General features: G+C 37.3%; 3 protein-coding genes across 3 annotated transcripts; 2 read left to right on the top strand and 1 right to left on the bottom strand.

Annotated features, from left to right (window-relative positions):
• On the top strand, window positions 22-1889 carry LOC18605708 (inorganic phosphate transporter 1-11). Its single transcript, XM_018118573.1, has one exon. It carries the CDS (start codon window positions 22-24, stop codon window positions 1621-1623), a length of 1602 nt encoding a protein of 533 aa, XP_017974062.1. The 3' UTR covers window positions 1624-1889.
• Window positions 2094-4416, top strand: LOC18605707 (plastid division protein PDV1). Its single transcript, XM_007038881.2, has 2 exons — window positions 2094-2498; window positions 3533-4416. The coding sequence occupies exons 1-2, from the start codon at window positions 2190-2192 to the stop codon at window positions 4046-4048; spliced, it is 825 nt and encodes a 274-aa protein (XP_007038943.2). The 5' UTR covers window positions 2094-2189; the 3' UTR covers window positions 4049-4416.
• Window positions 16262-18452, bottom strand: LOC18605706 (ethylene-responsive transcription factor CRF4). Its single transcript, XM_018116760.1, has one exon. The coding sequence runs from the start codon at window positions 17652-17654 to the stop codon at window positions 16569-16571; it is 1086 nt and encodes a 361-aa protein (XP_017972249.1). The 5' UTR covers window positions 17655-18452; the 3' UTR covers window positions 16262-16568.

The raw sequence follows: 22952 nt of genomic DNA, 5'->3' as shown, positions 1-22952 counted from the left end.
GAAGCTCAACCAAAAACAAAAATGGCTTCAAACAATAATTTAGCAGTGCTCGAAGCTCTTGACACGGCTCGCACGCAATGGTACCATATAAAAGCTATTGTCATCGCTGGCATGGGTTTCTTCACAGATGCCTATGATCTCTTTTGCATCACCACCGTGTCCAAACTCTTGGGCCGCCTTTATTACTATGATCCTGCTCATTCCGACAGGCCGGGAAAGCTCCCTCATTACGTTAACAACTTGGTTACTGGCGTAGCCTTATTTGGAACTCTTAGCGGCCAACTGGTATTTGGTTGGCTCGGTGACAAACTAGGTCGCAAAAAGGTGTACGGGATCACTCTCATCCTCATGGTGATTTGCGCCATTTGCTCGGGTCTATCGTTTGGGTCCACCGCGGATTCTGTGATTGGAACACTTTGTTTCTTTAGATTTTGGCTGGGTTTCGGCATTGGTGGCGACTATCCTCTTTCCGCCACAATTATGTCTGAATATGCTAACAAAAAAACCCGTGGCGCATTCATTGCCGCGGTTTTTGCCATGCAAGGTGTGGGGATTATATTTGCTGGGTTAGTCTCCATGATTCTTTCAGCAATCTTCCGTAAACGCTACCCAGCGCCGTCATTCAAAGCAGACGCAATCTTCTCCACTCAACCTGAAGCGGATTTTCTATGGCGGATTGTGCTGATGTTCGGTGCCTTACCAGCTCTTTTAACATACTATTGGCGGATGAAGATGCCCGAAACTGGTCGTTACACTGCTCTTATTGAAGGAAATGCCAAACAAGCAGCGGCTGATATGGGTCGGGTCCTTGACATCGAACTCGACGCAGAAGGAGAAAAGCTTTCCCAGTTCAAGGCAGCAAACCAGTTCCCATTACTGTCCCATGAGTTTTACATGCGCCATGGGCGCCATTTGTTCGGTACCATGAGCACATGGTTCTTGTTGGATATTGCTTTCTACAGCCAAAACCTAACCCAAAAGGACGTTTTCCCCGCTATGGGTCTCACCAGAAAAGCTCCTGATATTAACGCTATCGAAGAAGTCTACGAGACCTCACGAGCCATGTTCATCGTTGCGTTGCTCGGAACATTCCCAGGTTACTGGTTCACCGTCCTTTTCATAGAAAAGATTGGCCGCTTCATCATCCAACTAGTGGGCTTCTTGATGATGTCCATCTTCATGCTTTTGCTGGGCATCAAATACGACTATCTCAGGGACGAAAATAAGTTGTTATTTGTCGTTCTCTATGTGCTAACGTTCTTTTTTGCCAACTTTGGCCCCAACAGTACAACCTTCGTGCTCCCCGCGGAGCTGTTCCCTACCCGGCTGAGGTCTACTTGTCATGCGCTGAGTGCAGCGTCTGGGAAGGCTGGCGCCGTGATTGGGGCTTTCGTGGTTCAATCATATACCTTGGACGAGAATGTCGGCAAAATTAAGCGTGCCATCATGGTTTTGGCCTTCACAAATTTGTTGGGATTCTGCTTCACATTCCTGGTGCCAGAAACTAAAGGACGGTCTTTAGAAGAAATTTCAGGCGAGGATGGCGGTGCCCAGAATGAGACTCAGATGGCAGCCAGGCGATCGGCTACTATAAAAGGAAGTGGCCGCTTGGAAGTTATTTGAAGCAATTGAAGGGTAAGTTATTAGCTTTGGATGATGATCATACGATTAGCAAGGCAGTTGTGAAGTGTGAAGATATAAAAAAACAGTTGAATAAGTAGGCCAAAGACGACAGCCTTTTGCCTTGTTTTTGTTTGGGTTTTAATTTCTGCCTGTCTATGAATAAGAACCGCAACCGATGTTATCTAGGCCACTGTACCAAAGGGCGACTCTGTTTTTCCCCCAGTAAGCGTGAAAATTGTGGAAGCGTAAACATAGTTAAAGGCAAATGAAAGTTATCTCCTTGTCACTTCTAATCCTAGTTACCTCCTCGTTTCAATTTATTGAAGAAAGAAATCTGTTTCAAATTGTAAAATAGAGGGAATTTAAATTTCCCGCCACTAAAGTATAAAAAGTCAGTTGAATTTCGAGTTTTGACTGTTCAAACAAATTTTACCGTGCCAGGAGGGTCCACCCTAGCAAAAACCCGCACTGGAAATAGTCAAATCTTCGAACGCCTAGAGTAACAGAAAGAGCGCTAAACCAAACCCTAGGAAAACAAATTCCCTCGCTTTACCTTCGCCTCACAAATGAAATGGGATATGGAGATCGAGGAAATCGAGGCAGTTCTGGAGAAAATCTGGGACTTACACGACAAGCTCAGCGACGCCATTCACTCGATTTCGCGAGCTCACTTCCTTAACTCCATCAAAGCCCTCAGGAAATCCGACAAGAAGAAGCTCTACAACGACGCCGTCGGCGACGATAACCGGGCCGGGTTCGTGTTCGTGAAGGACTTTCGAATCGACGATAGTGAATCCGCCATTCAAGAGGCCAAGAGTCTTAATGCTATCAGAACCGCTCTCGAGAATCTTGAAGACCAGCTCGAAATTTTCCACGTTAGTAACTCCTTTTTTTGTTCTCGTCTTTTTCCATTTCCAAAATCTGGTCGCGGATTTTGACTATTTTTGGTGGATGTAAAAAACATAACGGAAAGTAAATAGGAAATTGATTTTGGATGCTTAGGGTGGGTTCTATTTTGTTAATTTCTGAAGTAAAATTGAAAATATCTCCATTTAACTAAATGAAAGGACCTCTTGCTCGTGAAAGAGTTTGCTTCTAGTTTTTGCAAATTCAATTAAAGTTCTGTTTGATTGTTGAGGAATAGAAGGGGAAGCCGGAAACGTTAAAAAAGAAAAGAAAATTCGATTTATAGGTTGCTTGTTCTTTTGATTATGTAGTTTATAATTAACCAAACTATATTGCATGGAATGGATTGTTGAAAAATGAACAGCGAAAATGAAGTTGTTAGGGTTATATAGGGAACTGAGAGCATGCATTTAAAAGGAACAAAGCGAAGAAGGAATCATCTAGGCAATTGTTCAATAGTTGCGCATTCAAGCTTCCTTACATTATGGGTTCTTAGGAGGGAGCTTATGATATGTGTGATATAGCTTAAGCTGAAATGAAGTTGCTATAGTTTTTTGGATTCCGGAATCTGGAGAGAATAGTGAGATGATGAGGAGATATATCAGGATTTGGGACTAGCATCACAAGATGTATGAAAGTTGGTTGAGATGGCTTATATGTGGTGCTGAGAGACCTTGACATGCAGAAGCATTGCGTGAACTTTGTTGAAGGTGTTATGACAGCAAAATGTAAGAGAAGAATTCGCATGAGTTTTAGTGCCAGGAGATGCAAAAGTTTGCCCCCAAGAATGGGTTGAGTCCTAATACCTTGCTTCAAAACCCCAAGTGAAATAACAGTGGTAGGGATTCATTGTTTCTTTTTCTTTTTTTTGGAGGTGCTGTGGTGATCATTTTAAATTATCTTGCATGTTTGCTTTTACATTTTATGTTGTGACAGTTTGTTGGGTATCAATAATTAGCATGATGTATGGATCTCTTATATATCTTTTCGTTCTTTTTAACAGACGGTACACACACAGCAGCGGGCTGAGAGAGATGCTGCCATTGCACGATTAGAACAAAGCCGGATAATTCTTGCATTGAGATTGGCTGAACACCATGGTAAGAAGTACAAAGTAATTGATGAAGCTCTAGCTTTTGTGGGAGATGTACATGATGCTAGCCATTTTGTTTCACCCGAAAACCTTTACAGTACACCAGTTAGTCCATCTGGGGAGAATCTTGCATCACATGAAGGGAAGCGCTCTAATATACTAATCAAAGTTCTTGTTTCTAGCTTGAACTTTGCAAAGAAATCCCTGAAATTTGATCATATGGGTGGGATACTAAGCAATGCAGCTTTATTCGCAGTTAGCATGATAGCAATGCTGCATCTGCATCAGATTGCTTATACAGAACATTCAGAGAAGCAAGAAGATGACATCAACAGGCGCAGAACTGTGAGAAAAAATTCTCAACTAGGAGGACCCTCATCCTATGATCGTTTGAACCACTTGGATGTGTTCTCGGCCAGGGGCTAAGGTGAAGACCAAAAAATTTGTTTACAAGTTTATTAAAGGATAGGAGGCCAAGCTGTTTTTCAAATTTGAAGAAGCTTTGCTGTCTTTTGGATTCTTCCCATGGGAGTTTCAAAATTTTTCCTGAGTATGTTAGCAAAGAATTGGCCCCTTTTTTTTATATATGTCCTAGTTGGAGCTGTTGTCAAAATGCTGATTGCCCTCTTTGTTGAGGCATATCCTTGTAAGAAATGATAGTGAAGCAGGTAGTCCCAGTTTACAGAGTATTATCTTTTCCTTACCTCCACAGTTCTCTGTATATCCCTATTATTAGCTGGTGTCTTATGTGTATGCATGCCTAATCTTACTATTTATTTTACCTTTTAATCTCATGTCAAAGTCTCTCTCTCTTTCTCTTTCACCCCCTTTCCACCTGAATGTCTGATGTATGTTTGCTCGAGAAATTTTATTGTATTATGACAAATGAAACAATAGATTTGCATCGGCCCTGAAATTGGTGGAAATCGTTTCAACCCTTGTTAGTGTTTTGGCAAATATTTCTGACCAATCTCCCAGCGCATTGAGTTGTAATGGCCTTTTTAGGCCCCGGAATATCGAATCACAGGACAGTAGATTCCGTATTTTGTTATTCTACGGAACAGAAGGCTTTTGTTTGCTGAGGCAATGTGGAAATTCATTGTACCTTTAAAACCCCAATGGCGTGATTCTGCAGTGCTAAACCAATGCGTCGAGCCATGAACCAGTGTAACCATCTTGTATATGCTATCCGCAGGGTTACAGCGTGAAATGAAACTAGGCCGTGCGCAAGGCAACATCCGATCAGAAAAGAAAATTTGGCCTCAGAATTTGCAGGTTATTTATTTATGTAAATACATGCATGATCTCAGGCCCTCTGTCCATTGCAGAGCAAGAGAGTGTTGGGACTAGGCAATTTGCTAATTGATATCTGCATGTTTTGAGATGCAAAAACATCGGCACGCTCCTCCTCATGACAGACCTCACCCAAATTATTCATGTTTCCTACCAATTTTTTGTTTTCAAGAGCGGTGAGTCTAGCTTGCTTATATAAGCCTTCAGCTTAACTTATTTACAGTAAAATTACATTTGACATGGCAGAAATTAATGAGGAGATATATTTTAGTGACTTGACAATGTATGAATATTATATACTGTCAATGTATCAAATATAAATACATTTTTAAATTATTTAAAAATTTTCTCTAAGTTTCTAGACTTCCTAATTTCTTCGAGTAAAGACTAATTGTTGGGCCCAACAGTCTTTAACGCCAGTGCTCTGGGTTGGGAAAGAATTTTTTATGAGTTGTAGATGGGCCACTATTTGTTAATTATTAAAAGACCCATATAAAAAAGGACCCTCCGACCTGAATCTGGCCTTTCTTTGGCCCAGCAATCAGGAATCATCATCTCAAATTCTCTATCCTCACTGCAGGCGTGCTACCATGGCATTTCTCCTTTTCCATTTCTTTTCTTTATATTTTTCCATTTGTCAGCGCTTCTGTCACTGTTAGATGGCTCTTTGAGTCAGTTGTCAGCCCAACCACCCGCAGCATAATCTCTTCAGCATACTAAGATCAATCTAATTCATGGGCCAAGTTTCAATCTATACCAGGTCAGCATGCTTTTCATATATCACATATTTCTTTCGAACTTTTTAATTCCAACAAAGGAAATAAAAGAAAATAGATATGTTCCCCACGGGCACTGGCCTTTAATGGATTTGCTTGCATGAAGTATTTCTATGAATATTATATATCCAATTCAATTTCAATTATGCGTCCCAAAGGATTTTACTAAAGATTCATTCCCACTGCATTATGGGGAAAATGTCTATAAAAGATTAAACAGGCAAGGAAAAAAAAAAAAAAAGCCGTTTCCACACGTAATGCGAGAATGATGACAAATTACAAAACCATAATGCCGAGAATGTCGGAAAGTTTAGCTTTGTTTTGGGCTTTTGACGAAGCTTTTAGTTGGCAGAAACCCAAAAAAAAAAAACAAAAGGGTTAAAGCTAAAGTTTGAACACATATAATTAACACTATAAGTAGCAGCTGTGTTTTAAACACTTTCTTTGACTTCTTATTGGATGGATGCCTGACTCAAAGGTCCAGTTAAGCAAAGCACAAAACGGATTTCCCTTTTGGAGGATTAGAAGACAAGAAGGAAACATCCTCCCCTTTTTTATGTTTAACTTTGTTTCCTCTTTGTAATCTTTGTGTAATCCCAGGTGGGACATGGAGATCATGTGTTTTCGGTGCAAAATGTCAAACCCAATTCAATTGGATGTAACAGGTCAACTTGGACTTAGAAAAAGTAACTTCACAAATAAAAAAAAAAACGAAGAAAAAGAAGAAGAAAGAGTTTCTAATATAATATCTTCCACAGTTTTCCATCTGTATTAAGTCAATCGTTCCCACATTAGCATGATATTAAGAATTAGTTAATGGTGATCAAAGTTTGCTTTCAAAGGTTTCAAAAAGCTTGGAATAAAATTGTTTTAAAAGGTGAAATCACAATTCATATATAGTATAATACCATGGAGAATTAATTGTTGTATCTCGTCAAACTATAGTAGAATCCACATCATTGTTTGTACGTTTTTTGTAAGACTTGGGGAAAGCAATTATTCTTCCTTGAAGCCAATTATTTCTTTAGAAGGAAATTAAACATATCGTTGTCCAATTCATATAATTGTTTTAGAATAAAGAAAGAGCATGATGGATGATCGCATAGTCCCCACTAAATTGGGAAAATATAAACTCGCAAAATCTTCTTCCCCAAAGGTACATGGATTAATTGTAAAGGCTTTTGCAAATTGGAGTGATGCAAATTACATCCACTTTATTTCAGAGAAATCCAGCTTTCTAAAGACTGTCAAAATTTCCCTCCCAATTCCATAACCCTCTTGTCGGCAGGTGAATGATAAAAGCCGCATGGGGACCTAACCCTTACCAGCTTTCAAACTTTCCTTCCCCCGACCTTGATAATTTTTTTATTTTTTATTTTTCATTTTTCTCTTCTGGGTCTGACCCTCTCCCCCTCTGCATGCCTTGTGGTCTGGTGCAGGTAAAATTGTATCAACTTGTCGATGCCACGTGTATCATGATTGGTCTTGTTGAGTCTCGATCACGAATGCCACGTGGATATAATAAGAAAAGCATCTGCTTTGACTGGAACGCAATGGGGTGCTGAAGTCCCATATAGATTTCACGTGTTCATCACCTGATCGTGTATTGGGCCCTTTTATTCTAGGGGGGGTCCGGGCCCACCCCTCTAATATCCCCAAAGTCTAAGTGTTAGGTTTCCTCAAGTTCTTTTTCTTCCTAGCATGTGCATGGGCTCAGGCCATAAAATTGATTTTGTGGGCCATGGGGTTAGATTGGGCGGCTGCCTTACACTTGACACGTGGTCGATCCATGTTCACTATTCGGTATTTGATTGGTCGAGCTTTGACAAGATCGTTGAGCTAAAAGGTTATGATTAGCATTAATTAATCATGATTCGGATTTCCATTATAACGGGTAGGGTGAATCTGGGCCGCTGGTCAATTGTGACGGCATCTAAGTAAGCTTTTGGCAAATCGACTATGGATCACTAGAGCTCCAATCACTTCATCTTGTCAATAACTTTTCCCTAGTTAATTGAGGGCTAGATGTCTTGTTAGAATGATGTTAAGTTATAATTCATTGGAGAGACACACGAAGTGCGTTGAGGTTTATGTAAGAATCTTAATTAAAATGCTAAAATTTTGTAGATATTAGATTTTGGTTAATATTGTTATTCTAAAGAATTATGTTATAACATAATATTGTATAGAGAACAAGTGAAGTGTTACTTCACGTAAAATAACTAAAACAAGTGAAGTGCTACTTCACGCAGAATAAGTGAAGCGCTACTTCAAGTACTACTTAAAGCAGAACAATTAGAAAAAGTAAAGTATTACTCCATATAGAACAACTAATACAAGTAGAACAACCACTTTGAATAAAATAACCGCTTCACTTGGATGACAGTGAAAGTAGTTCAGAATAAGTGGTAAGGTTCATGGGTTACTTTCATCTTGGGATGTTTTAGAGAGTTTGGCTTGGTAGTTCAGATATGGAGGTAGTTAAGAAGTGTTTCTCTTAGCCTTTTCCTGAAATACAATTGTTTCATCATCTTATCTTGTTCTCGTATACTTATTTATGTACAACTTATTCTCTTGCACCTATTCTCGTACAACTTCTTCTCTTGTACCTATTCTTGTAAATCTTTTTTCTATTACCTTTACTTGAGAACAAGTCTTACTACATCCAATTACAGTAACGGTTACTTACATTAATATTCTTCATAATAATGTCATTCATTAGACGCATTAAAACTTATTGTTATGTAATTGCCACTTTTAGCACTATATATAGAGCCTCATAATTCATTTAGAGATACTATTCTCTCCCTCTCCAAGCTAACACATACTCAACTTCAGAGCTTCTCTCTAATTATCTTGTACTTTATAAGTCTCTTTAACTTTCTTCTTATTGTTTTTTACCTGTCATAGCACTTAGTACTTCAAAAACTGCTTCAATCTTTCTCTTTGCCGCCTCTAACACATCTTTTTACTTATTTACAACGCTTTCTCTCCTTATCATAAGAACCTCCTTTACAAACCCAAAGTTGAGGGTGAGGAGGTGGCAAGCGGAAACCATTGGGAAGTGCATGGAAGAAGAGAGAATCAGCTGATAGAGATGTTTAAGTGTAAGAGGGGGGGGGGGGACCAAAGGTAGCCTGGAAAGAGAATAGTAGGCAAAGCAACTGCAGAAACAAGGGTCGTACATATTGCAACATAATTGCAGCCTACAAAATATTATTAAGTACGTATTGCAAGTTGGTGGGTGTGTTAGTATGAGCCCAACTGCTCAGTTGTTTTCACTCTCTGAATGCCTGCAACAGCAAGAGCTCTTAGCAGCCCCCTTCAGCCGTGTCACGCATCAGTACAGCACAAGTGGCCCTCCCATCACCGGCAATACCTTCGCTTGCTTATTTAATTATACTAGTTTTTATTTTCTGGCAAAGGGCCAAGATCCTGCAACATAATGTAACATACATTACATACAGTAGACTTCAATAATTGTAACTAGGGAGGGTGGGGCTTCACTCGGATTAGTAACTCCAATTCGTATGGTTAGTTACGTTTCTTCCGCCACTAATAAATTACGATAATTAGCTAGCACTACTGTCAAATCATGCCTTTAGTCCTCATCTTCTTCTCGTTCTTCTCTCTCTCTCTCTCTTAATGGCTGCTGTTATGTATAGTGATATATTAGTTAATAATTTCTGCAAATTATTAACTAACTGGTTCTATCAGCCTCTCTTATTTTTCAGCTCTCTATAATTACTATAATTATTCCCATGCTAATGATGAACAGCTAGTACAAATAGGTCACCTTCTTCACAATGAAGTACTATAATTTCCGTTGGACATAAACCTAATTAACTGATGAATTGATTTGAAGACAAGGAGGGGGACGAAAGGGCATTTACGCCATTTGAACAGGCGATCGATGGTGAGGAAGTGTGTGCCCTTGGGGTCTTCTAACTTCAATTCTGATCAAACCGTGTACAGTGTCCACAGATTGTAACATGTATTTGTTTTGAAAGGAGAATAGAGAGAAGAGATTTCGGGGTTCTATTGTATATAGATTCCATGTACATACAATGCATATGTTTGTTCATGTGGCCATTTGGGTATCTGCCAAGAACTTTTTAATTCTATATTTTTGGCCTTTGTATCAAATCTTTTCTTTTTTTTCCTTATGTACTTGCTAGCTGTAAGGGTGTCACCTGGTGACAAAATTAAGGAAATTTCTTTTTGAGTAACAAATTATTCAACTACTCGTGTGGGATTGAACTTATACCAGCTTTAAAAAAAGAATTGAAGTCTTCTATGAAACCCGATCAATTTTCTCATTGATTTGTTTGGATGGAAATGCTCAACAGCTTCCTGAAGTTTTGGTGGGCAGTACTGTGGGTGGTAGACCTAAATAGTCCTTGTCATAATTGCTACTGTAACCGCATGCTTTATATATAATGATAACCAGTTTACACTCAAAAGAAAAAACAAAATACTATCTAAATTGCTTGGACGGTTGATAACATCTAATTTTAAAGCAATTAGGTGCTCCCACTTGTCCTACACTTCCTTCAATGATACCCAAGCGGCCAAATCAAGCCTTAGGCAAACCATTGTCAAAAAACAATAAAGAAGAGGAACACACTTAATTAAAAGCATTGTACTGAAATTAATGATGATCTTTTCTTTTAGCTAGATTAAGAAACAAGGGATAAGATCCGAAGGCATATTGTTGGCAAAAGCTGCCCATGGCTCAGCCATTTTGCCCTTAAACAGAAACATGAAACATTAAAAACTTATTACCATTAACTAAAGGAACTAACTTCTGTGGTTATGTCAAGAGAAAAGGTTCCGCATATTGAATTATTTAAATATTATAGTAGAACTGAAGGGAAAACAAAGTGTCATTTCTGGTAATCTTTAAATCTCCAAAAGCTGTCTGTTCAAGGCTATTATTATACCAATTTGTGGAAAAGATCAGTTGAGGTATCTAGAGAAAGCAAAGGGAAGAAACTAGATTAATATCTCACGTGAAGGGTGATCATCATGGCATTGAATAATAAATAAATAAATAAACAATCCAAAGTTACACACTTAAATCAAAACACTAAGAAATTATGAAAGACCCTCCTTTTCCCAATCATTTTGTGATGATTTCTTTCTTCACTGTCTGACTGTTCCGTTCTGTCTATCCATGCCTTTGGCACTTTGAAATTGACAGTCTGTTTTGAGTCACTGAGAGAGATTTTATTTCCTCCCCTTGTCTCTCACCTCTCTGCTTTAAACAAACAGAGAGGCTGATTCAATCCCCAATGGCTCTGAGCTGCTCTGCCCATGGAGTTAATAAACTTCATGTGATCAAGCCACTGACTGGGCTGGCTTTCTTCATGTGGGGGGTTTTAAATTCTCAAGAATTTGGGGTCACATCTCTGTTTCCAGCACTTGGACCCCTATCACATTGATGAAAGTTTTGCACTGTCGAATACGATATCGTTACGTTGCTATTTAGGGTGATGATCTTTCTTGACATTGCACCCAATCTGCGTTGAAGTTGAACTTCCCCTCGTGCTTTGGGCAGAAAATTTAATGGAGGATAATAAATTTTTTTGCACATTTTTTCTTTTTAAAGAAAACAAAAAGAAAAAAAAAAGAGGGAGAAGAGTTTTTAAAGTGAATATATAAAAGATGATAGCTATGCCCCTCTAAACAGAAAGGGGAGGGAGTGAAAGATCATAGCTGTGCCAACAAACTTTCTCAAAAAGGAAACTTTTCAATGATGAAGGCAAATGCCATTAAATGGAAAGATCACCCACACATATAAATATTATCTATCCTTAGAGTTACCATGTGCATAACGCTTTGTGAGTTTAACAGTACAAAAATTTATAATTTCTTTTGATGAAAAAAGTTAATTATTATTTTCTCATAGAAGCATCATCACCTACGTGATTTTTCTTTATACACAAACAAAGGACTTGATTGTGGAATGAGCTTCATTATCAAGAAAATAAATTTTAGAGCAATTGTTCTTAGTGGTTTGACCTCAAATAAATATGATCATAAATAGCAAAATGACTATGTTAAGAGAAAAAACAGAAAAACAATGCAAAGGGCCAAAAAGTTATAAACGAAGTGGGGGGATAAAAATCCAAGTGTCGGCTTGCTCCCCTTGGTGTTGAAGTCTAGCCCTACGAGTTCTTTATTAGGTTCCCTAAAATCAAACAGTGTCTATGTGTTAGGATCCAGTGTTAAAAAAAACCCAAATCTTTGTTGGAGATATGCTAAAAGGTGGAGGAAAAGTACTATATTCATTTGAATAAATGAAACTTAAAGATATTAAATCTTTTTTTAAAAAAATTTATATAAATTTCATCTTTTCATTATTAATTTCGGATTATTCAAGATCTCTTCTTTATAAGTAAAAGGATGTACTGCACATAAAAAGTTCCTTATCTATAGAGAAAAAGATCAAAAGAACAAGTATGAAAAGTAAACTATATTGGTAATTGGTTCTGTTTTTCTTGGGAAAAATAGGGACACATATAAGCAACATGGATAAGGAACAAAATGGAAAAGAGAGGAATGCGTGTACCCATGAGTGGTTTAGGATCCAAAATCAAATTAACAAAATCATAAAGTTTAGGAATGGCCCTAGCAGGTAGCAGCCACCTCCATCCCTGCGTACAATAAATTAACACAATTTTCACATTTTGCATAAGCTAATGCTAATGCTAATGCTAATGCTAATGCTAATGCGCTATATATGATTTTCTACATTAATCCACAATATGGACCCCATCATGATAATAAATCCCTAATACAGTCCAACCAGCCATTAACACCAAAAGGTAATAAAGCTCTCAATGAGCAAGTGCCCTACCCAAAGAAAAAGCTCTCCCAGTGGTGGACTATCTTAAAGCAGAATGCTTTAATTTTATTTTTTTGAATAATCTCCTTCATTGTGCGTCTCCACAGCCACTTGGGGGTACCCATTGACAAAAGAAAAAGTTTTTGATAAGATAGACCCTTTTGTACCATTTAAGTTTTAAGTCTGAACTAAAAAAGAAATGAACATGCATAATTTATTTCATCATATCTATCAATTCAAAGACAGTGGATTTGTAAGATAAGGCCTAAATTGGAACTAATTCTAGCATACATTTTCTTCAAAAAATAAAAAAAAAGAAAGAAGAAACAAGTTATGCAATTTAATTACTGACGCGTTCTATTTGCTTAGCTTTTGCCATTTTCCCTACTTGCGCCTGAAAAATACACAGTAATTTTGGGGCAATATGAAAATATGACACTTTGCATCAAATTTCTGAACTTGATGGATTTCATGGTTGAAGATTTTGCAAAGTGTGTACTACCTTTTTTGTTTTTCTGTTAATAATTTCTATATGTTTGACGATAGAGACATTCATGGCTACTGTCAGTTTTCTTTGTATAATTTTGTCTTTGTCTTTCACATTTTCCTTGCCTTTGACATTTACCTAAATGCTAGCTAGAAACAACAGAAACCGAATGAACATGTCTTCCATCATCTATAACCAAATTCTGCAATTTTCGTCTTTCAAAAAATCGTTAGTACTGTTTCTAAGGAAAATTTCATGGTAAAATACTTTCATTTTTAACTTTTAATTATAATTTCAAATGAGTATATTAATTTTTAAAATGAATAGAAGTGAAACGCGAGGGAACTAGTAGGGACCCCCACCCCTCAAAGTTTCAAAATTTTATAAAAGTTTCCCTATTTTTGTTTTAAATATTTATAATTTTATCTTTAGTTTTTTAACAAATTTTATAATTTTATCCCCCAAATATTAAGTTTTTTATTTTTATCCCTTTAAACTTAAAATCTTAGTTCCACCACTGAAAATGGACATTCCGATCTAAAAATGTCAACACCGTGAATAGAAATAATGAAATAACAAAAATATTTTTTTTTTCTCAAAATTTTTCCCTCAAACAATGTGACCAACGACGCTTCCATTTATCGACCAACCACCATACTACAGGTACTCCCCAACAAAGGGAGCACCGATCAACTGCTTCCCAGGGGAGGGGTGCACCCTTGGGAGCACCGATTTCTTTTTTACAAAAAAAAATAAAAAAAAAAAATATATATATATATATAAAATAGTAATTTAAAAATTTAATAAAAAATAATTTTTTTTATAATATCATTGCATTATCAAATAAATAAAAATATTAACAGTTGATTAACAATTCGACTTATATGTCTAACGAAATATATTTTTTAAGATGAAGTATTCATTTCAAAAATTAATTAATATTTTTAAAATTATAACTAAAAATTAAAAAATAAAAATATTTTATTGAAAATTTTAACCAAATGTATCTAATAATGTAAAGCAATGAGCTAGCACTGCACCTAATAATTGATACTCACTCTGAAAAAACAGGTTTGTAATAATTTCTGAGTAAAAATGGAACAAACATGTTATCCTCACAAAACACAAATATAACTAGATTGAGAAAAAATTCCGTCCCATTTCCTGCTTCATGCATCAGGGCTTTCGTGTTTGAATAATAATGTCGAAAATGGAAATCAAGTTTCTCAGGTTCACCGCATCTGCCGCTCCATTAAGTACACTACTCATCAAAGGCTAATTTGACCCAAATTTTAACAAACAACCAAATTAGATGGTACTGCCTCTCTATCTTTATGACTCAACCTCAACCCCCACTATTGCAAGAATGCAAAGGAGCAGTCTAATCCTTTTGCAGTCATAATTATTGGGAGAAAAAACTAGCTAGCGGTCCCCTAGGCTAAACGTGTGGAAGGCGCGTGGCAGCAAATTTTTCCATGGACCGTGACCCTGTTATCAACATCAATATAAAATAATTCCATCATATGGTTTTATAGACATAATTATGAGGACTTTCTGCATTTCGATTCTATTTTTCTTTGAGTAATAGTGAAGCAAGAAAGTTAGAAAGTACCTTCCAATAATTTCATTACTGAAGAGTACTGAAGATTGAATACCCTCCCCCTTCTAAAATATTCAATCTCGTGCCCATGTCTTGTAAATTATAATTGAAATTTTTGGAATTTCGGATAGTTTAAAAAAAAAAACATCAAATTGTTGAAATGCATGATTAAGATGGTAATCCTCGATTAAACCCACAGATTAAAATTGTGGAAAACGATTTTTAAGCTGTTACCATCATAATTATCATTGGGTTTGAGGTTGATGTTCATAATTATGCACCCGTGAGGGCATTGCAGCGTCCAATTACTCTTTATCACAACGTACCCCATTGAAAAGGAGAGGGGAGGGTGGAGAAATTTCTGTTCATTTTCCGGGCTAGTTGTACAAACAAATATGAACAAAAAGTGTAGATATTTTGCAGAAAAAGAACAAATAAAAGTGGTACTAGTACCTAGCGTTAGCTACGTTACCATAGTTCCCACTTTAATTCAACACGTTTCTATAGGTCGGTACCAAAAAAATAATCCATGCCATAACGTTGGTTTTTTTGGGTTTTCCTTTTTCTTGTTTTGGTACAATCCGTTTAATTAGCTTTAAAACAGTCTATCTAATAGTAAATAACATGTAGCTGGAAACAGTCAAACGAGGATGAATTAGGGAAATTCATTTTTGACGAAAAAGGCATTTAAGAATCTTAAACAAATTTTGGAAAAAGAAAGAAGGAAAAAGGAAAATCTATAGATTTAGGAAGAGGTCGACACGAATGATTACGACATTGTTAGTCAAACATCCAAAGTTCTTGTAAAGGCCTGCCTAATTACGTTAAATGCTGCTTTTCTGCGACATTCGAGTCTACCATTTTCCACATTTCAAGCAACCTTTAAATAATTGACTTTCTGTTTCTCATACACCATAGAACGGTTTACTATCTGTGGACTTTTTAGCTAAGATTTCTATGAGCAAAATCTGGACAATTTTTAATATGAACCTTAGACATTAATTTCATATTCAACGGCATGGAAAATGGACTGGCATGCCAACAAAAAGAGAAACATTTTTTTTAGCAAAAAATATTATTCCTGGAAGACAAGAAAAAGAAAAAGACTGAATCAATTCAGATGCTAAATTGGACATCTATTGTATTGTACAATGTGATATGGCAGAAGATTAAATCTCACCAACACAGAAACCGGGCAATTAATTTCTCTATTCAAAAATTGAATCAAATCTTTAACAATAAAAGCGGGCAAACTTAATCTTTGGACCATTTCCAATTAATATTAATAAATGTAAATAGAACTTGCCCCCAATAATCTTAACATTTATTATTCCCGTCCTTTGTAGCCTGCAATTTTTTTTAGCTTTATAGACTATACTTTGCGGCACCATAACTTGTATAAAAAAGAATTACTTGTAAACCAAATAAAATAAATAAAAAAAGAGGGTCTCGATTTCACACACGAACGGCACCGACTCGTACTCACTGGACCAGCCATTACCGTAAATTGCGCCAGCTCGTGTGGGCCAAAAGGAATGCCACCGCGGCACTTTCAGATTTCCACACGTGATGAACAGTATCGATTGCCACGTAATAATAAATGAAGTAATTAAAATGGCGAGAAAAGAAGAGATTAAAAAAGCTTATGTATTTTTCCATTCCTCCGTCAAAATTATAAGTACATTCGTTAACGACAGCCTAATTATTTCTAACAAACAAAAGGGTATCGAGGAAAAATAAAATCGCAGCAAAAGTTCACTCAACTCTCCGTTTATTTTAACGGAAATATTTAAACAAATAAATAATATTACATAAAAAAAAACAATTCTAAGCAGGGCCCCAATTTTTTTTTGGGTCGCCGCCGATCCAAAATCCGCCGAGTTATCGGCAAGCAAACGGTGACTACATTCTCTCCAGAAAAGGGGACCAAACTTTCTTGCTCATAGTGCCACGAGAGGGTCTGAGAAGAACAAATCGCCGATGTCTTCAAAATAATCGTCCACTTGAGAAATAGACGATGACGAGGAGCAGCCAAAATCTTGAGGGGTGTCGAGTAACATGTTACTAAAATCCTCACTGAACACGCTACTTTCAGGCAAGATCGTCGCAGTATCATCAAAAAGCGACAATCCCGGGACTGGGATGTTGAAAAACTCGTCAAGGAAAGGGAAGTCGAGTGGCAAATAATCTCCCGAGTCATCGGGCAAGTTTGTTCCAGTTTCACCTTGACATTCGCTAGGAACCACTTGCTCCTGAACCGGTGGCGGCTTACTCTCTTCTTCTTGGAGTTCTTGAACCGGTTTTTCCGGTTCGACTGCCGTTTCTTCACTTGATTGAGTTCGAAAGTTAAGAACTGATGTTGGAGAAGAAAGATTGTGAGATGACTCGTCCCCGGATTCGTACCCAGAAACCGAAGCCACATTAATGATTTCTGGCTTTTCCTTATTTTCCTTAGCAGGAGGAGTAACGAAGTTAGTCAAAGCGTCAGGCCCTCGAAGCTTGATTGCTGCATTGTCATAAACCATGGCTGCTTCTTCAGCTGTATCGTAAGTACCCAACCACAGCCGTACACGTCGAGCAGGATCTCGAATCTCCGCCGCCCATTTTCCCCAAGGTCTTTGTCGAACACCTCTAAACTTCCTACCATTTCCGTTGGATGAAGAAAGCTTGAGTGGTCTACGACAGGCCGTTGTGACGTCAGCGGCAGCGGCTGTCCTTTTGCGGTTGGTGTTGGAAATGGTGGTGGTGGCGGTGTTTTTGCAAGTGGCTTCGATGTTGATCTCGTTGACGTAGCGTTTCACTCTCTGGCGTCCAAAAAAGTCAGCTTCTTCGTCGCTGGAAGAGTCCGTTGCGTCAGGGTCCGTAACGGATACCCGTACAATTCTGGGAACATTGGGGGTGTTGTTGTTGTGAGTACGGTCATGATCGGAAGATGTTTTTTTGGGTTTCAAGGACGGTTTTCTGAATATTTTAGTGACGTTTTTGTGTTCGGTGTATTTGATCGGACATAGGATACTTTGGTCCATTTTGGGCTTTGCTGATATTTTTTTTGTTGGGTGTGTAGTTTCTGGTGGTCTCAGATTCTGTCCGTTGGCATCGGTAGAAAGAAGCAAGAGAACAAGGTCGACCCAGGTAGAGAATAAAGTGGGAAAAAGGCAAGGAACCGTAAGTGGGAAGCTTACACCTCGGAAAGAAAACAAAGACAACGCTGATTCAGAAATCTGCCAAAAGGTATCAAAGGTTTCAAAAGCACTATTAAAATCTTGAAACACCTTGAAAGATTATGTTTTTGGATAGATTGGAATAAGGGAAGAAAGAAGAGAGAGCGAGCGAAAGAGGCCCTTCAACAAAGGAAAACCTCACAGAGGCTGAAAAAGAAAAGATCTCACAGACTCTTAAAGATTTCCCAGAAAGCAACAGATATAAAAGGAGTGACTGAACTTAGCAAAAAAGGCCAGTGAATAACTGCGGCCTTGTACAGAAGAGGTTCAGTAATTTCTTTTGGCCAACCAAGTACCAGGAAGTTTCTACACAAGTCACTGTTGCTGAAGATTTCCTGATTAAAAATCTCTCAAACAAACCACCACACAGAAATGAAAGCAATCTATCTTCAAACACCCAAGAAAGAGAAAGGGAGAGCAAGTATTTCAACTGTACGGAGAAATGTCAACAAGAGTAGGCCAAGGCAAGGCAAAGCAAAAGTGTAGTAAAGTACCAAGATGTGTGAGAAGCAGAGTTTTGGTTGCGGTGGAGTCCCAAACACTGAATTTGCTGTTTTATAGGATCCCAACCGCCGGAATTGGAAAATCCTGATTATAATACCGTCCCAAAATTAAATGATTATATTTTATTTTTTTCTAATTTTAACTATTCTTATTTTACTTCTACAAATATATTTTTTTAGTATACGTCTTTTTATAATCATAGGCAATTAGGATAGGGTACGTCTCATCACAGCGGTTGGGCTTTCACCGAAGATTCCGGTGCGATACAAGCCGCCGCATCCCGATGGTGGTGTCCGATTATGACACGTGGATATACGGGTCCCGCAGGTGGACTTTGGCCCAATGAGAGACCATCTATGCTGCTGACTCAGCGTATGGCTCAACCCTCGAACTGCGTGATGCCAGTCACGTGAGGCCGAAGATACCCGGCTCTCCTAAGTCATTTTTAGTCGGTCAAATTGTTTGATTAGGCAAAACACCGCATCACCTTTGACCACTTAAAAGCCTCGCCCCTCTGTTAATCTGGCCCCTCTTAATCACTAATTAATCTTAGGTAATGAAGTTAATGACTCGAGGGTACTCTGGTAATCTGCTACTGTAGAACACTTCAGTTCTTGCTGGCTTGCTCCGGCTACTTATAGTATGTACTGGTACTAGTGTAATTTTTTTACCTTATATAAAGTTTCGACTTGAGAGTTTCCATTTTTATTTTTATTTTTTTAGATTCTTGGGGTGTAATCTTTTTAAATTTACTTTTTTAACAGCTAGGACTAACGTGGCGGGCAACCTAGAATTCGCCGCCATTTATAAATCGGTTTCGTACGTCTCTGGGTTTTTTCTGTTCTCTTTGTTTCTACTATCAAGACATGAGCTTCCCACACGTCTTTACGGTCGGTGTCGCACACGCTCTAAAATACAATACCAACATTAAGGAAAAATAAAAGGCTTTAGCCTTATTTTCTCTGAAATACAAAGAATATACACTACTAAATAATTGAAGGAAAAGTAAGTCCACTTTCATTTTCCTTACCTTATTTTTCTGCCTTTTTTTTTGTCTCTATCGCCCACCTTTTTCTCGCAATATTCTCGTTTCCTAAATACGGTTGTTGACAATTCAAAAAAGAACATTGACTAAAAATATGTGAGTGGTAGTCATAATAAATAAATAAATGAACCCAAAAAACGTACAAGAAACGTTGGTTTCACATTTTTTGTCTTTTTATTTTTGTGGTACAGCTTTCATTTTTCGTTTGCAGTCCAAAAAACAAGCGCTCTTCCCTGCGGCGCGTAACTTTTGCCTATGCTGATTGTATCGCACCTTCTCAGTAGTCATTAGTTCTCACCTAATCGTCCTCGTCCCCTCTTCTTTCTTCAGAGGTAAAACTGAAATTGTCTTTCTTCCTTCCTGTTAGTCTGTACATTTATTTCGGTTATTTTCTAAGCAGATTGTCGTACTTTTTTTTTTTCTTTTATTAACCACACCACACTACATGGATCATAATGGGTGTTGACCACATTCATGATCAATTTAATTTCAAAATATATCGGTCGGTCTAACTTCCCAGCATAGTTGTCTTTCTTCAAATTTTGCTTACTTCATAGTCTCCTATACCACGGCAGTTATTTCAAAAAAAAAAAAAAATGAATCACGTTACGATAAATGGATTCACGAGATTGCTAAATATTTTTAGCTTCAAATATAGCTACAAGTGATAACAAATGATGACAAAGTTGGGTGGTTTATTTTTCTAACACTATATTAAAGCTTTAACATGCAAACCTGCCTACATAGTAACTTAATTTTTTTTTTTTTACATATTTAGCAATAAAAAAAAAAGAAACTTGTATGTTTTTTACTTATTAAGAATTGCCTTTGGGCGCTTGGGTATTCATTATTTAAGTGGAGTGACGTGTAGCGAGTAAGTTACCATAATAATTACTATTAAATTAATTAAAAAGTTGGCGATTTGCATGAGCTAGAAGATCTATAGATTGGAACTTAATTTCCTCTTTTCGTTTTCTACCCCTTCCTTTCCCAAAATAGAAACAGGGTTTAAAATGATTGTGTGGGAAAAGCATATACGCGAACCTTGACTAGAAATCTATTAGCTAATGGCTTGCATGATTGTTTTCCAGTCATGGAAAAATCTTAGATTTGGGCGTAGAAGGTTGAAATTTTAACCAAAATAATTACTGATTACAGGTCTCAAACTCAAATATACCTTCACTATCGATTAGTTGTGATCAAATGCTTGTTGTATAATTACTTTGTGATGGTGCTTTATCAGATCAGTTTGCATCCTTGTGTCCAATTCAACAAAGCAAATAATCCTAAGTATATGTTCCTATAATCCCAGCAATTTGTCACCATCGATTTTACATTAATCCAAAGTAAAAGCTCCAAGGATTGAGGAAGTAACATGAGTTAGAGTACCAAATACAAAAAAACATGAGTTACGATATTATCTTTCCTTGAACAAGGAAGACAGGGATGTTTTGCCATTTGAATATATCCTTTTGACCTTAAAATTGTAACGGAGTGCCTTCAAACTGAAGCAATAATTAAAACACCCCACATACGGTACATGGAACAAAAAAGCCGACCGTTTTGTTTTCTTTTATCCAATACTTTTCTCGCATGGCTTCCTCCTTTTCATACGAGAAAAGAGAGAGAGAGAGAGAAAAAAATCATACATCTTTTAAAAGTCAGTTAAGGGGAGATGGCCCTCATTGATTGGTTGTTAAGAACTCAACATCACAGTGAGGCTAACGAATGACCACAAAATTTTTCGAACTCTGGAATTTCGCCGCTTTGCTCGTAGAGTTTTTGGTTTATATATCATCCCTTTGTGGTTAGATATATGTAATTAGAAACATTCTAAATAATTAAGCTTCGCGGTCGGTCAATATAATTTATATACTGAGTAGTGAAATCAGGATTCACGCGTAGAAGGGAAAATTAATCTCAGAAACTATATGGAGCTCGTGATATGGGGGAAGGTGGTGGTAATGTTAGTACAATGTTTAACATTGCTGGTCACATGAAATCCTTGGAACACGACATTAGCACTTTATATTATGGTTTTTTATCAACTCCCACTGGCCCATGTGCCCTTCATTTCTCCGTACTCTCCCCTCTTTAAGTTCGCAACATAGAAACTTAATTTGTTGTATCCCATTCCTACCCCATTCTCAAAACTCAAAAATCATTCCGGAAAAAGTCTTGACAATCCAACACTCCCCAAATGCGATCCATACATGATTTTAACGTATTGTCGTTACATTGCTTTTAGTTTTCCTCTACAGATATGTGTCACCATGCCTAGATGACTTCCCTCGGGGATATATATAGCTAAAAGATGCTAATTGGTAATTGGTAAATAATATAATAAATTTTGATGAAGATAATGTATTTATTCAAAAAATCTCTTAATATTATTTTAGTTATTCTTAATCAAATTACTGACACTGGACCCTATATATATGTCGATAATTTCAATCATGTGAGAGGAAGTAACGTTTGGGTTTCGACTGTAACAAACCTTGAGCAAGTCTAAGGAAATGGTTTTTCCTCTGAAAAGCCGCCCCACACAGGAAATTAATATTACGGTGCTAAAGGGGCAATGCTGGCTACCATGTTCTTGGAAAAATAACATGCATGAATTTTGATGGAATTACCGCTAGTCTGTACTAAGCATCTACTCCTTTTAATCCGGTAACTTTAGAAATTACAAGCTGTTAGTTTATTTTGCAAATAGCTATCTATAATAAAGAAGTTTTGATCCGGCTGGCCTTCATTTTCAGTCTGAGATGACAAGTTGTTCTCCAGGGGCAGTCAGACACAGAGAAATAGAAATGTTTAAAGATCTTATGTTTTAGAGCGAGATAATCATATGGATTAGCAAAGACAAAAATCAAACAATGGAGCTGCATTCCTTGGAGTCTGCCCCCCCTTCCTTTCGTCCACCCTCCCCATTGAGCCAAGTGAAACCCACCATAAACAAAAAAAAAAAAGACAGCTAAGGCAATACACCATATTCGACAAATCACCCGGTACCAGACCAAATTGGTGTTTGTTTGGCTTCTCCAACAGTGCAAACATCTACTTGTTTTTTTGTTACATCTGTTTGGTTTTTTGCTGAGACTAAGCGGGGGTAAGTCAACGAGCATCAAGTCCAAGACCTTTGTTTGATTCTTTAATCACTACACTCTAATCATCCCCTTATTCATGATTAAGTTATTCAGCATCAAGCCCCAGATGCCTTTGGTTCCAGCGTTACCGGCTACTCATCCTCCTTAATGTTTTCAGCACTACTCCCTTTTTTCGCTCATACCCTCAGCTTATCTTTTCTCTATACGTTTCGCTAATGCATCTCCATAACAACTACTGGTATTTACCTTGTTCTTTAACCGTGTCTTTCGGTTCAAAAGGTGAACACACTGAAATGAAAAAGACCAGTCTCTTAATTAGCACAATGTCATAAAATTCTCAAGTTATTCTCCCTCAAGCGACTATATATATATATATATATATATTATATATATATATATATAGTAATATATATATATATATATTATATATATTATATATAATATGTT

This window comes from Theobroma cacao, chromosome 3 (genome assembly GCF_000208745.1).
Source record: "Theobroma cacao cultivar B97-61/B2 chromosome 3, Criollo_cocoa_genome_V2, whole genome shotgun sequence".
NCBI classification, from domain to species: domain Eukaryota; kingdom Viridiplantae; phylum Streptophyta; class Magnoliopsida; order Malvales; family Malvaceae; genus Theobroma; species Theobroma cacao.
The sequence above is the reverse complement of the archived record's forward strand: the minus strand, read 5'-3'. Positions and strand labels throughout refer to the sequence as shown.

Coding starts and splice junctions, on each gene's coding strand:
- LOC18605706 (XM_018116760.1), bottom strand. CDS start 17,654: ATGGACCAAAGTATCCTATGTCCGATCAAATACACCGAACACAAAAAC.
- LOC18605708 (XM_018118573.1), top strand. CDS start 22: ATGGCTTCAAACAATAATTTAGCAGTGCTCGAAGCTCTTGACACGGCT.
- LOC18605707 (XM_007038881.2), top strand. CDS start 2,190: ATGAAATGGGATATGGAGATCGAGGAAATCGAGGCAGTTCTGGAGAAA. Junction 2,499..3,532: donor ACCAGCTCGAAATTTTCCAC/GTTAGTAACTCC, acceptor TCTTTTTAACAG/ACGGTACACACACAGCAGCG.